Raw genomic sequence first — 14,382 nt, 5'->3', positions numbered from 1 at the left:
GAATTTGGTGGTTATTCTTATAATGAAATTGGTTTGGATGAGACCGGTCCCGATCCGATCCAATAGTTTGAAATGGGTTTGAGAATATATATCCGTTGAAACCAGTTAGAACTAAATCAGACCGGTTAAAAACCGGTTTAAAACCAAACCGTTTAAAACCGGTTTTCAAATCAGTCCGGTTCTTTCCTCTTATAAACCAATTTGGGCGGTCCAGTTTTAACTATCTTTGACTCGATCTGAACTGGTTTTAAAATCGATCAGGTATGGCCCAAAATCCGGTCTTGTGAACCTCTAGTGGTGGTCCTGGCCCATTTAGCCATAAGTTAACTAGTTTAGTAAAAGTAATTCATTTTGACCGATTAAAGAACACTTTGACACACTAATTACTTATTAAAAATATAAAATTCAGCTTTAGACCTGTTTTGACCCGTTACCCGACCTGCCTACCCGGCCACCTGTAAATTCATCATCCGACCAATCACGAAATATGTACTGCTTATTAAAAGAAAACGCAAAAAAACACAGCTTTTCCTGCAATATAATTGTACTATTAATTACATGCAAACATATTGTATAAACTCACAGGAAGGGCAACTGTGTCCATCCAATCTGATCCTATCCACTTATCGACTGAACTCAAAATTCCAAAAATACCCTCAACCCACTATCTATCAGACGGCATACATTCTCTTATACCTCTCACTATAAATCTCAGGATCAGATGCCCCCATTGACATTGAAAAAGACCGCGAATGAGTCTCGGCCCGTCTTATATTCCTCATCTTATTCTCCTCCAACCGATGCCTAATGACACAATAACACATTGACCCGGTAGTAGTCAACATAATTGTTGCACCAATCACAGTAGCATAAATAGCAAGCCACTGCTCATGACTCCCCACAACAATATAAGTCAGAGAAATAAACGCAACCGATATCGCAAGACACGCAAACCACATAACCTTATTAATCACAAACATAAGCTGCCTCTTAGCCTTCTCCTCAATCACCACAATAGATGTCTGAACCACCACAACCGCCAACGAGACGAAAAGGGCTAAACTGTCAAACAAGAAGAACAAAATAAACGCAGCATTGTTGGTTATATTGGCTTCACCGAGCGTAAAACCGTCTTTTTTCTCCTCAACATATTGGCCCGGGACCGTGAAAATGGCTGCAAATGCGACGGTGGCGATAAGAACTGCGACAACAGTGGCTGAGTTTATGGCGTTGTTGAGCCCGTTAATATGGAGTTTTTTGACTTTTTTTGCAATCTTGTGGACCCTGAACCCGGTTTGACAGGTCTGTCAGATTTGGGACTCGACATTGTGTTTGATGTCACTGACAGTTTGTTTAAGTTGCTTGGCGGCACCTGGCGGTTTTCCGTAGTCTTTGGAGTGAGCAGCCCCTGCTTGTTTTAAGGTATCAACCATTTCGGCTATTTTAAGGATTTCTGCAATGTCAAGAGGTGTTTCTCCGGCTTTGTTGACTGCATTGATGTTGATGTCTTCAAATGATAGCAGGCAGTTAACAATCTGACAATTACAACAAGTCAAGAACAATTAATTAAACATTATTATTATTCTTATTAATATAATACACCTTTGTATGTGTGCAAGTAAACCCCAGCAGTGAGAGGCGTCAATTCTACCCGTTTGGTTATGAATGATCAACTAGGGTTGTGTTTATCTCAAATGGGTCAAATCAAAAACTTAAGCTAAAAGTGTAATGGTTTGAAAGATGCCCAAAGCTCGAACTGTAAACGAGCCAAGATGCTCGTGAGCTACTCGAGACCGGCTCATTACAAGCTTGAATTGAGCCGAGCTTAAACGAGCTCGAGCCTAACAATAAGTTTTTTTAATAAACAAGCCCGAGCCCGAGTTGGCTCACGATCCTAAACGAGCATATTAAATATATAACTTTTAGTTAATATAATAATATATATTTTTCAACTATTATTATACAAAAATTATGATAAAAATAATTAAATATATATATATTATGTTATATATTGAAAATTTAAAAATATAACTAAAGTACATATGAAAAACGATATAAATGTTGATAAATTAATTAAAAACTAATAAACGAGCCAAGCTTGAGATCTGGGAAGTTAAATGAGCCGAGCTTGAGCTCTCGTAGGTTAAACGAGCCGAGCTCAAGCTTAGACGATCTCGGGTGTGACCTGGCTAGTTTACATTGTAATAATACCGGGTCCATCCAACCTGACCCGCTAAAAATAACTTTCTTCAACCCAAGCCCGTTTTGATCCGTTAACCAACCCATCTAACTTGTGACCTCTACGCACAACGAGTGAATAATAAAGCTGCAAGGGGGAAAGAAAAACCTTTGTTATGAAGAGCAGTATTCCCCTTATTATCTTCCAAACTCAAAACAGTTGGATCGGGTTTTATTAACTCAACCACCATATCAATATTATGGCCCTTAACCGCCATATGCAGAGCGGTTTGACCCTTTTTATCAATCCGGAAACCAATACTCGGGTCCCTATTCAATATAGATTTTGCAACTTCCAAATGTCCCATTCTTGCTGCAGTATGAAGCACGGTTTTACCATTGTTTCGGGCTATTTTGGCAGGATTTGAATCAGCATCAAGAAGCAAGTTGACCACATCAATGTGTCCTTGAGCTGCAGCTGTGTGTAAAGCAGTTGAATTTGAAGAATCGGTGGTCATAACGAGGTTCGGGAAAGAGTTCAGAAGTTCCCTCAAAACTTCTGCAAGATTTGACAATCATAATAAGTTAAAAGCAGTAACGCAAGATGTAAATAAATTTGAAAATTTGTACAAAAAACATTATCCCCCCCCCCTCTCCAAGTTTTCTGGTTCTTGATTGCAGACATACATTGTAAAGATTTGTTAGAAAAAAGATGATACAAAACCTATGCAAATGCCCCTTTGATCATTTCATTGTTAATTTCTTGAATAATTAACATGTGTCAAATACTATGTCATGTATAACAACTTTACACTACTCCAAAGTATACTTGATTATTCATCTCACAATATCCATTTCAAACTTCATTTTCACAACGCAAACAGTAACTTATCATGCTAAGAACTAATTCTCAAACACAAAAAGGTTAAATTATACCTAAATGTCCCTGTTTGGCAGCAATATGAAATGGATCAAAACCGTTATTGGCAGCAATAGAGGCGGTTTGAAGATCAATATGTTTCAAGAACTGAGCTACAACATGAGAATGCCCATTCTCTGCAGCCACATAAAGAGGCGTTTCCCCTTCTTGATTCTGTTTAGATAATGCATCAAGACCAAGATTCTGAAGAATCTCTATAACTTTTGTTAAATTCCCTCCTCTGCAAGCCAAATGAAGCATCGAATCCCCACGTTTTCCGGGTGACTCTTTCGGTTTTTTGAAACTCATCTGTCTTCCCATGGCTAGTCTGAAGCTCTTCTGCTTTTCCATGGCGGAAGCACGAAAACTTTGCTGTTTTTCCATTTTTCCCAACCGGAAACTAATCTGTTTTTCCATGATCGGTAATACCCGGAACCGAAAACAAATCTTTTTTGGTGAATTACCTTGAAAAGACTTCGAAAAACATCAAATTTCCATATGCCAATGTGCAGAAAGCCCTAGATTCTTGATGGACAATGAAAAGGAGTCAAGAAATCAAGAAACTGCAAATGGATTAACACCCAGAATCAAAGTTTGAATCTTTTTGTAGAATTAGACATCAACACACATGAAAAACATAAAATTTCAATGCTCCAATGTGCAGAAACTCCTAGAGTCTTTATACACAGTGAAAAAGACTGCAATTTAGTTACCCCCCACAATTAAAGATAGAATCTTTTTGATGAATTAATGAGCAAGAACCCTGAAAAACAACATATTTCAATGTTCCAATATGCAGAAACTCCTAGAATCTTTAAAAACAGTAAAAAAGACAGCAATTTAGCCACCTCTAACAATCAAAGATAGAATCAAAAACCCTTAAAAACATTAGCTTTTAATATTCCAATGTGAAGAAACTCCTAGAATCTTTACAGACAGTAAAAAAAGACTGCAATTTAGTTACCCCCCACAGTTAAAGATAGAATCTTTAAGGTGAAGCAGTGAGTAAGAACCATGAAAAACATCAAATTTTCACTTTCCAATTTGCAGAAAGCCCCAAATTCTTGATAAAAAGTTTAAAAAGAGGGTCAACTTTTTTTTTTTGCAAATCAATCAAGACCCATGATCCAAAACATCAAATCTTTCACAAATTAGCAATCAACACACTTCAAAGCCTCAAATTCCCATGTCCCAATATGCAGAAACCAAAGGATTCTTAATGGGAAGTAAAAAGGCAAAAACTTTAATAAATGTCAATACTAATAATAATAATTAATAACTAATTTGAGCACCTGAATCTAAAGAAACTTCTTAATGAGTTAGGCAGATGAAATACAGCAGCCAGTAGATGTAACAACCAAGAATGGACGGAGAAGAATGATGGTATCTGAAGGTGGGACCCACTTTGCATATGATTGATTGGTGCTGAGGCCCACAGCAGCCATCAAGCAAACATAAAAAGCATTATTATACTTTGGACACAAGTTGTTGCAGTTATCATCCAGATGGAAGATAATGGTGGAAGATGGCCTACTGCATAGATAGAAAAAGATGAAAGATAAAACAAAATATAATGCTTTAAACTTACACTTAAATAATACTAAAAAAAAGTTATACTGTTTATATCGATTCTGGTCATCTTAAAGCATCGTCAATGCAACGTGTACAGCGGATAATGTATCATGATTTCTAGGTAGATGCGGACAAACAGAGGTGGTCCTGATATTTTTCGTAACGCTTACAGCATTAAAGGGAAAATAAGTGTTTTTGACGTTTGATATGTTTAACATTATGAATGAAATAATTATTGAATTAGTTTAACTTTTAGATAAACCTATGAAATAAAAAGACTATACTTTTTAACACAATGTTATTGTTTGGTGAGAAAATGATGGGACGGCTAGTCTTTTTATTTTATTTGAATGTTCAATGTGGAATAATAATACTAATAAAAATAATAATAATGAAACCAAAAGTAACGTCAATTTTTGTGGATGTAGTAGGATTTTTAGGGGGAATAATACAAAAAAGTAGGAAAATAGCCTTTAATTTTATTTTTCTAAATAATTTTATTGACGTGTATTTTAAAGAGTTGTACTTGTTTTTGAATTAGTGGTTGACCTCCAAACTTTTATGTCAATTAAGGGGGTGTTTGTTTAGGTCTGAATGAACCCATTCAGAGGTGAAGGTCTGACTCGGTAAGTGATAGACGTGTTTGGTTCGTGAAAATTGAACATCTGAATGGTTCAGCCACCTTTTACTCTTAATCGTTCAGTCTCAAACTCATCGCTGAATCATTCAGCAGACACATATACCCTTCTTCTAACTCCCCACCATCTCCTCTTCTTCACCACAAATCATCAACACGTCTCTTCTCTTCCGCATCGTCTACCACCACCGTCACCGGACCCAAACACCAATTTTATTCCTGCTCCATCGATTCTATCCTCGTCCCTAAGCAGGTTCAATCTCTATTTCAGATTCAACTGTTTATTTCATTCTCAATCGATTTCTGCTTAGTTGATTTATATGGAATCGATTTATATTTAATTGATTCAGATTCAATCCAATACCTCACACTGACTTCATTCAAAATTGTTTTTGCTTTCTTTGATTTTGGAAGTTTAGTATTTTAGGATTTTGATTTCCTATCTTTCTTGTGGTAATTGAAACTATTTAACAACTTGTTAATTAGCTTGCTTGATCATTACAATCTGTTTGTGGTTGTAGGGTTTTTTTGTTTAATCAATAGTTGACAAAGCTATGGGGTGATCATTGTCTTTCGTCACCGATTCGGACTTCGTCTTCTTGGTATGAACCCTAATTCGTTATTTATTGTATTTTATTTTTTGTTATGATTCCCTCTTTGTTCTTCATGCATTTTTTAGTTTTTTTTGTCTAATTGAGTTTTGGAGTTATTGAATTCAATTTGTTTGTGACCTGACTTTCATAATGTTTGGCAATGGTTCATGTTTTTTCTATGTTTTTACTGCATTTATCCTAATTTGCATAGTGATTTGCTCTATTTCGGTTCATTGTGTGACATTAAGTTTATTGCAAATGCATGAGTTGATATGTTTTGGCACTGGTTCAAAATTGTATTGGAATGAAATCTTTGTTTATTCATTTACCTAGCATCATTTACCCAGCATAAACTTTATCTTTTGCGGTTGACTAGGATTGTGGTTTGGTTGTCTACAATGGCTTGCTTTTTTTTTTGTGGTTTTGGTCACAAGTCTTTCATCATCATTTCACCATGAATCTTACTTGGTTTAAGTTTTTTTTTCGTTGTGCTCTTAGTATGTTCGGGCATATGATTGGGTGTTGGTTGTATTCCATTTATGCTCGCAATCTGTTCGATGAAATGTCTACGTCGTTCTTTTCTTTGTGCACCAATAACAAAATGGAGATATCGTTTGGGGTGTATTTTATATTGTTGAAAAGCTTGTTGAGTCTAGTTTTTTGCAGATTTTTATAACATGAGAAAATATGGTCAGTAGGTACTCGAAAACTGCAGTGCAAACAACATAACAAAATGGTGTGAAGCTGAATTTTCAGTCAACTTATGAATCTGTCCTGTTTTTCTAATTATCATATAAAATAAACCGTTGATCCGATTTAGATGATTCTTTTTGGGTTTGAAACCTTGCTAAGTCTAGTTTCTCAAGATTTGTAGAATATAGAAAAATATGGTCGTTAAGCATGTCAAATAAGCCTATTACAACAGCTACATAAAATATTTTATTTGAAGCTGTTAAACATAAATAGCTGTTACACTTGAACTAAGCATGAAGTTTTGGTTTTAAATTGTTATGCTCATCTATTATAGTTTATTCAAAGTGTTTATAGTACTTGCAAGTGAGATATGCGAGTATATGCACTAACGGGTCAAACGGATGGATTAGTAAACAACATATCGTTTTGATTTTGGTTGATGAACAACGAGGGTGTTGTTTCATGTTGTTGTGTTAATTCATGTTGCAAGTGTAGCTATTAAATTTGGAAATAGGAACTCCTCGCTTGTTATACTTTTGATATAATTTAACAAACTGCTTGGTAACATTTTTATTAGTACTTCATACTACTACCATTTTGTTGAAGTTGTTATCATTATTATCTTACTATGAGTTTTATTAGTACGACTTATTATTTTTAAGGTGCATTTAAATTTCTTTTTTAAACTAACTAAATTTGCAATAATTTGTTAGAAGGCCCCTGTTTTTCTATCGGCTTTAGGCCTTCCAAAAGCTTGAGCAAGCCCTGAAAAGTCTTCATGATGTGGTGTTATAAAGATGAATTCAGATCTAAATGTAGGACATGGGTGTTGACTTTAGAAAGTCAAAGTCAACAATGTAATGGAAAGGGGCTAGCTACTGAAGGATTAGCCAACAAAGGTACATAACTTTTGAAGATGAACATCTCAAGTTCAAGTCTTATCTTTTGAAGATCGAATACCGAAGGAATGATTTGGTAGTTAAGTCTTTTTGTAAAGAGAGGAACTTAACAACATCATAGCATTTGAAGACACAAAACTTTTGTATGGAATAGTTAAACAAATGTGTTTCATGGGACGTCTAATGTTGGATTCTTATGATATTTTAATGGTTTTGTTAATTTCCTAATTTGGGTCCAAATTTTCTCATCATTAAAGCAAGTATTAAGTGTTAACTGATCAAGTGTGTTCAAAATCATTTAATGTATATTCAAAGTTTATAAAAGCCTTAAGGACTATTGTTTGTGTGCTTTTTATTAGTAGTCGGATTACCATTAGTACTCTTACAATTGATGCACACTAATGGTGAACTATTTTTAAGATGTATTTTGGTTGGTTATAGCCAAAGTTTGTATTAAGATGTATTTTGGTTGGTTATAACGAAAGTTTGGTCATTCAATATAGTTATTAATAGCTCAGACTAAACATATATCTTTCATTCGGCGTAAAATAGTTCAGAGAGGTAAAATAGTCATTCTACACAGCCATTCAGAGGTTCAACCAAACAACACTTTCTGGTTCAGCACTTAAGGGTTGTTTGGTTCATTCAGGTCTGAATGAGCCTCTGTCCAATTCAGAGGCAACAGCAAGTCTGAATAATTCAGACCTAATTTTAATCATTTAGATGTTTTTCTGTTTGGAACCAAACAGTCTGAAGTCTGAATGAATCAGATGTTTACATCTGAATGGTTCCATTCAGATGTAAACAAACAACCCCTTACTGGTTCAGAGCATCTTAATCATTCAGACCTCTTAATGGTTCAGCCATTGCCAAACAGCCCCTAAATCTTGTGCACCATGTGTAGCAAAACAACCATGGAAAAATTGATGGTATTTTTTCTATTTTTCTTAGGTTTTGTGTTAACGGTATTTTATGCGTGTAAAGTGTGAGATTGACATGGAAGTCAATGGGTAATATGAAGATGATGATGGGTAATTGGATATGGGTATGGCAATGAAATAGCGTTATAAATAAACCGAGCTAGGTTGCCTTTGAGTTCGGGTCGAATACAAATTGAGCTAAGACGAACCGTCTCGTCAAAAGCTCAAGCCAGCTCAAGGGCGTAGCTTTAGTTGGGGTCAGGAGTGGCCCCGGCCTCCTCCGTTTTTTTGCTCGGTAATGTAAAGTTATTTTTTTCGGCCGAAATTTTGTATACATAGTGTAAATTTACCCGTTTCGACCGAAATTTTGAGCCCGGCCCCCTCGGATTTTTGGTCGGTAGTGTAAATTTATCCACTTTTTGCCCGAAATTTTTTATATATAGTGTAAATTTACCCGTTTCCGATCGAAATTTTGAGCCCGGCCTCCATTTTTTCGCTCGAGAGTGTAAATTTATCATTTTTCAGTCGAAAATTTTTATACATGGTATAAAGTCACCCATTTCCGACCGAAATTTTGAGCCCGCCTCCTCTAGTCTATGAATATTTTTTATACATATTAAATCCGGCCCCCTCAATGTATATGTCCAAGTTTCATCACTGAGCCAGCTAATGGCTTGTCGAGTTAAATCTTTTATTTCAGTTTTAAAATTTGGTATCTTTTACATATAAAACAAAAATTAATCTTTTTAACATATACTATTTTTTTTCTCACTTGTTGATTGGATCAGTAGCACCTTTTGGTGTTCCTTATGCTTGTAGTTTTTTATATGGTTATAAGAGGGTTGAGTAATATTAAAAAGGTTGAAGGAAATACGATACTAGAAACTTGGTAGTTTACTTTTTTGTCTTTAACATACAAAACATATAATTCATAAATAGTGAAACTTGGGTTTTTAATTTAAATGAGCCAACAAGCGAGCTTGTTTTGGCTCATGCACGACTGGTTTACAAACCAAACCAACTTGGCTCCCTTATAAATGAGCTCCAAAAACATATGTGACGCTTCCTACGTGGAAATTCGCATTTCACATCTTCATAATAGATTGGCCTAAGGTTGGAGTGAATACATACCTCCCATCCGACTCATCTACAACTCTCTATCCTTTACATTAGCGCTTCACTTTCCGTCCTACTCATCTGATCAAATCCATTTTTCAAATTCAAATAAATAAAGTCTTGTTTAATAATAATAATAATAATAATAATAATAATAATAACAATTACAAATTAAAATATACGAATAATAACTAATAATAATATGAGAATAATAATACTCCATATAATATAGTAACTAACGATAATAATAACATTATTGGTAATAATAATAATAATAATAATAAAATAACATAAAGTTAATATGGTAATAATAGTAATATACTTCCTTAGTCCTTTTGAAAGTGTCCACGTTTCCATTTTAGTTTGTCCCATTACAAATGTTTACTTTCAAACTTTATTAATTAATTTACAAATTTACCCTTAAAATGCAATCATTCAAAGTTTCTTAAATTTGTCTTTTTATATATGTCAAGGGCGTTATAGTCATTTGTTAAATAAAAAATGCAATCATTCAAACTTTCTTAAATTTTGATTTTTTTCAAACCATAACACTTGTAGAGGGATGGAGGGAGTAATATTGAGAAAGCGATGGAAATAGTTTCAAATTGTTAAAAAAGAAATCACCAATTCACCACCCATCTAAATTCTTTCAATATAAAAAGGAAGCGGGGTAGTTGTGCTTTTGTTACCAGATATCAACTCATTCTAATTTCATCATATCCCAAGTCATACGGGTGCAAAGGATACTATTAAAAGTGTTTAGAGTACTCTAAATTGCCAACCATTAAGATAGCATCATTGTTTGTGTTTTAATGACTTAAGCCGTTCAAAAAAAACTTAAGATATCGTCACCTCATTCTTACCCAAAATTACCTAAAAACGAAGGAAACACCCCTAACTTTAATCCCAAATACCCAAATTGCTTTAGTTATGCGACATCATCTTCAAGTTCACGAACCATATTTGCTACCCTATTTCATTACCTGAAGGGCTGAAGCATGTGGGGTTGTGTTCCCAAAATACCAATGAAGATTACACTAAGGTGCCCCATGCACTCTAAGGAAGGGTATATAGTTGTCCTTTTAATCAGTTAAATAGATAAACTAAACGTTAAACTAAAAAATATACAAATCCTCAAAGTGTTCCATCTAACTTCCAAAAAAACCCTACAACTAAATAATCAAAATCTCGAAGTGCAAAGCCAGGCCATTCAACTGTATTTTTCAGGCCACGGGCGTTGCAAACTCACTTACCCTAAAAACAACCGGTTGGTTTCATCACGCCATAAGTTTTTCCTCCGGCATTAACACAATATGCAGACGCTGGAGCCTCTTTCTTAAAACTTAAATTCACATCTTGCATTGTTATTCCTTGACATGGATATTTTTTGCTGCAGTCAAACTTCACCGCCACTTTCGTTGCTGATGTCCCATGGACGTCCCGATACTTCACATTGCTAATTTTCACACCGGAAACCTGTAAACATTAATTAAAAATTCTAACTTTTTTATAGAGTGGGCTAAAAACATCACATCCTTGCACCTATCTTTGAAAACATTAAATCAACAAGTTTTGTTTTTGTCTTTAGTATGTGAGGAATGTTATGTAACAAGTTGACATGAGAAATGTAAGAAACAAAAAGTAATGGTGTAAACGAGTTAAGATGTCCATCAACTACTCGAGCTCGGCTAGTTAATGAACTAGTTCAAGCTTTACTTATGGATATATTAAAGATATAATTATATAAGGATTATTATTCATAAAATGATGATAAATAAATAAATACTATCTATATATTATGTATAAAAATTAATATTACAATATATGATAATAATTTATAAATAATATACCCTAGTTAATATATAATACATGACTAGCTAGAGCCAAGCCTTAGTTGAGATTAAGGTTGAAAAACTACTCTCAAATCCAACCTGAGCTCGAGTTCTCGTACTTTAAACGAGCATTCGGGCTCTGGTTCAAGCTCATCTAGTTACATCCATAATACCTATAAAACACTTTTTAAGAACTAATATATAAACATGATGCAAGAATAACTGAAAAACGAACCTGATTAGGACAGTTCTTGTGACTAGGACAATAATTTTGGTCGATAAGAATTGGGTTCTGCACGTTAGTCATGACCGTGTTCTCGAACAAAACACCGTCTACAAACCCATGACTAGGTCGCGCCCATGACTTGATCCTTAAACCGTTATCCGTATCCTTAAAATTAACCTTTTTCACGGTCACATTCTTCACACCTTCTTCGTTCAAATCCTTGCCTAAACTTCCAATGCTGTAAAGTGTAAACATACATTCCATTAACAAACTATTATTTAGTTTCTCAAAGATTCGAAACAAAGAAGCTTTCATAAATTATGGTTCACTCGTAAGATCGATTTCAAATTATGAATTACGTAATAAACACTTTAAAAATAAATCAAGTATAACATATAACGATTTTAAATATAATATGTAACATTCTGTTATTTTTTTGTATGAATTTGTATTATTAGTAAAAAGGCGGTTACCAGTTTATCAGTAACCAACCAGTTTAAATACACACAGCTGGACCGACTTAGGTTGATATATACCTGATGCCATGACCGGGTCCACACTTGACATTTTCGATCCATAGATTGGTTGCACCGGGACCAATGGACACACAATCATCACCGGTGCTGATTTTGGAGTTTAATATTGTGACTCCGGTCGACAACTGGACATGGATGCCGTCGGTGTTGGGACTGTCCGAAGGCGCGTGCACGTTCACGTCCACCATCTTCACGTCATCACAACCGTTCACCACAATGTGAAACATTTGGCTGTTTATTGAAGTCAGTCCGTACACTTTTACATTCTTTGAGTTGAAAAATGCTAAAGTCTGCACGTGCAAAATGCATGAATATCAGATTCTTAATATATGTTATAAAATTACATAGATTACATAAATAAGATATTAATATTCCTTTTTATTGTCGCATGGTGTAATACTACGTGGTTTCTGAATTCAGGCGAAATAAATAATAAATAAATTATTTCTTTTCTCCTACCCAATATTTCGTTAACATGTAATATGATTTTGATTTTTATATAATTTATTTATTCATTTTCTAAATATGTTTTTCTAGTTAAATGTAGACCAAATGATATTTTATTTTTAAGCCCAACAATATGTTAATTTTTTTTGAAAATTTTGATCTACAACTTTGTTCATTTTATGTAGTGTTCTAGCCTCGTAGAACTAGGTAGTTCGCTACATGGACAAACAAACTTATACAAGTTATTACTTATTAGTGATATTCATTGTATGGTATTTTGAAAAAGTTGAGTCGAATCACTGATTATGGTTTTCAAAAAGACAACTCAAACCGACGGTTTTTAATGCTTTGTTCGTATCTGGTGGTTCATCTGTTAAGTTTTAGATTAAAAAAAAGTATTCATTAATATAATAGATATATAACTTATTATTCCTAAAATGAAAAAAAGAAATTAAATACATTTGTTAAACATATAATATTCAGTTGGGGTGTGCGTGGTGCGGTTCGGCGCGGTTTCGGCAAGAACCAAAAATTTGGTTTTTTGAATTTTTGAAACTGTTCGGTTTTGGTTTTTTCAGTTTCAGTTTTTTTGTTTTCTTTTTGGTTTTGGTTCGGTTTCGGTTTTGCCATTTGAGCTTGAAAATTTTAGGCGAAAAAACGTTGCCAAAAAATAATTAATTTAGGTATAAATAATTTGTTAATTCTAAAATAATAGATTATTATACATTTGAACAAAAATATTAATTTAGGTATAAATAATTTGTTAATTCTAAAATGATAGATTATTATACATTTGAAGACATATATTTTATTAACATATTCATTAAATTCTTATAAATGAATTGATATAAATTATTAAAAAACAAAAATTTAGATTTGGTTCGGTTTGTTTTTTCGGTTTTTATTATATGCAAACCAAAAGCAAACCATTAGTTCAGTTTTTACAAATCAGGCTATCTATTTTTCAAACCAGACAAATTGACCGACTTTCATCTGTTTAAACTTAAACTTTTTATAAACACCCTAATTAAAACACAAAACAAATTCAGAAACCACCTATACACACCTAAAAAAAACGTTTTCTTGACAAATGTAACAGTTATTAATTTAATTATTATCAAAACAAGTTTATACATTAATTAAACCATACCGTGGCACCATCCGGACAGTTTTCCGAACGTGACTTCTTACACGCCCACAAACCGGCACCTTGTGCATCCATCACCCCACCCACCACCGTCACTCCATCAACATGCTGAAACCTTAGCCAATTATGACCTTTACTCACAACATTATAGTTCCCAGGACCCACTAGTGTCCCATCAATCCGAACCGTGATGTTATTATTCTTACACGGGCCCGAAAACTCCATCCCGCCAACCATGTACCTTCCTTTAGGAACGTACACGGTTGACGCCTTCACTGAGCCGCATGCATGTGACCATGCGGACATAAACGCCTTAGTCGAGTCGGTTTTACCGTCCGCTTTTGCTCCTAGGTGGTTAACATTGTAGTTACTGCCCGCGGAGACGGTCGTTTCAGCGGTGGCAATGATGATGGTGAGTGAAAGAATTAGCAAAGGGTTGGACATTTTTATGAGGGTGTGAAGAGAATTAGAGGGGTGGGTTTGGGTGTATTTATGGGAGAGTTAAGGTAACTTAATATTAAGTTTTTTACTAACTAGGAGTTATATGTTAGTATAGTTAATAGTTATAATAATTAATGTGATATGGTTTATAAATATGAAGGTTTAAGGAATGTGAGGAGGTCATGGTCATGGATAGATCCTTGTTTAACGGACCGGATCGATGAAT

General features: G+C 34.4%; 1 protein-coding gene and 1 pseudogene across 2 annotated transcripts; both read right to left on the bottom strand.

Annotated features, from left to right (window-relative positions):
• Nucleotides 1-495: 495 nt before the first annotated feature.
• LOC143528998 (uncharacterized) lies at nucleotides 496-4,641 on the bottom strand (annotated as a pseudogene). The gene is made up of 4 exons (XR_013134577.1): nucleotides 4,390-4,641; nucleotides 3,115-3,660; nucleotides 2,292-2,737; nucleotides 496-1,535 (listed from the first exon to the last, which is right to left on the bottom strand). The product of XR_013134577.1 is annotated as an uncharacterized LOC143528998 (transcript).
• A 6,132-nt stretch (nucleotides 4,642-10,773) lies between these two features.
• On the bottom strand, nucleotides 10,774-14,382 carry LOC143637732 (polygalacturonase-like). The gene is made up of 4 exons (XM_077105051.1): nucleotides 13,719-14,382; nucleotides 12,122-12,411; nucleotides 11,595-11,823; nucleotides 10,774-11,003 (listed from the first exon to the last, which is right to left on the bottom strand). The coding sequence occupies exons 1-4, from the start codon at nucleotides 14,157-14,159 to the stop codon at nucleotides 10,782-10,784; spliced, it is 1,182 nt and encodes a 393-aa protein (XP_076961166.1). The 5' UTR covers nucleotides 14,160-14,382; the 3' UTR covers nucleotides 10,774-10,781.

The sequence above is a fragment of the Bidens hawaiensis genome, unplaced genomic scaffold, assembly GCF_021521415.1.
Source record: "Bidens hawaiensis isolate Kalapana, Puna unplaced genomic scaffold, B.hawaiensis_p1.1 tig00008407_1, whole genome shotgun sequence".
NCBI lineage: Eukaryota > Viridiplantae > Streptophyta > Magnoliopsida > Asterales > Asteraceae > Bidens > Bidens hawaiensis.
The sequence above is the reverse complement of the archived record's forward strand: the minus strand, read 5'-3'. Positions and strand labels throughout refer to the sequence as shown.

What these genes read in the sequence shown, in the direction of transcription:
- LOC143637732 (XM_077105051.1), bottom strand. Translation starts at nt 14,159, where the DNA reads ATGTCCAACCCTTTGCTAATTCTTTCACTCACCATCATCATTGCCACC. An exon ending in ACTGTCCGGATGGTGCCACG is followed by an intron (nt 12,412 to 13,718) that starts GTATGGTTTAAT and finishes TTGCACGTGCAG; the next exon opens with ACTTTAGCATTTTTCAACTC. An exon ending in ACAAGAACTGTCCTAATCAG is followed by an intron (nt 11,004 to 11,594) that starts GTTCGTTTTTCA and finishes TAATGTTTACAG; the next exon opens with GTTTCCGGTGTGAAAATTAG.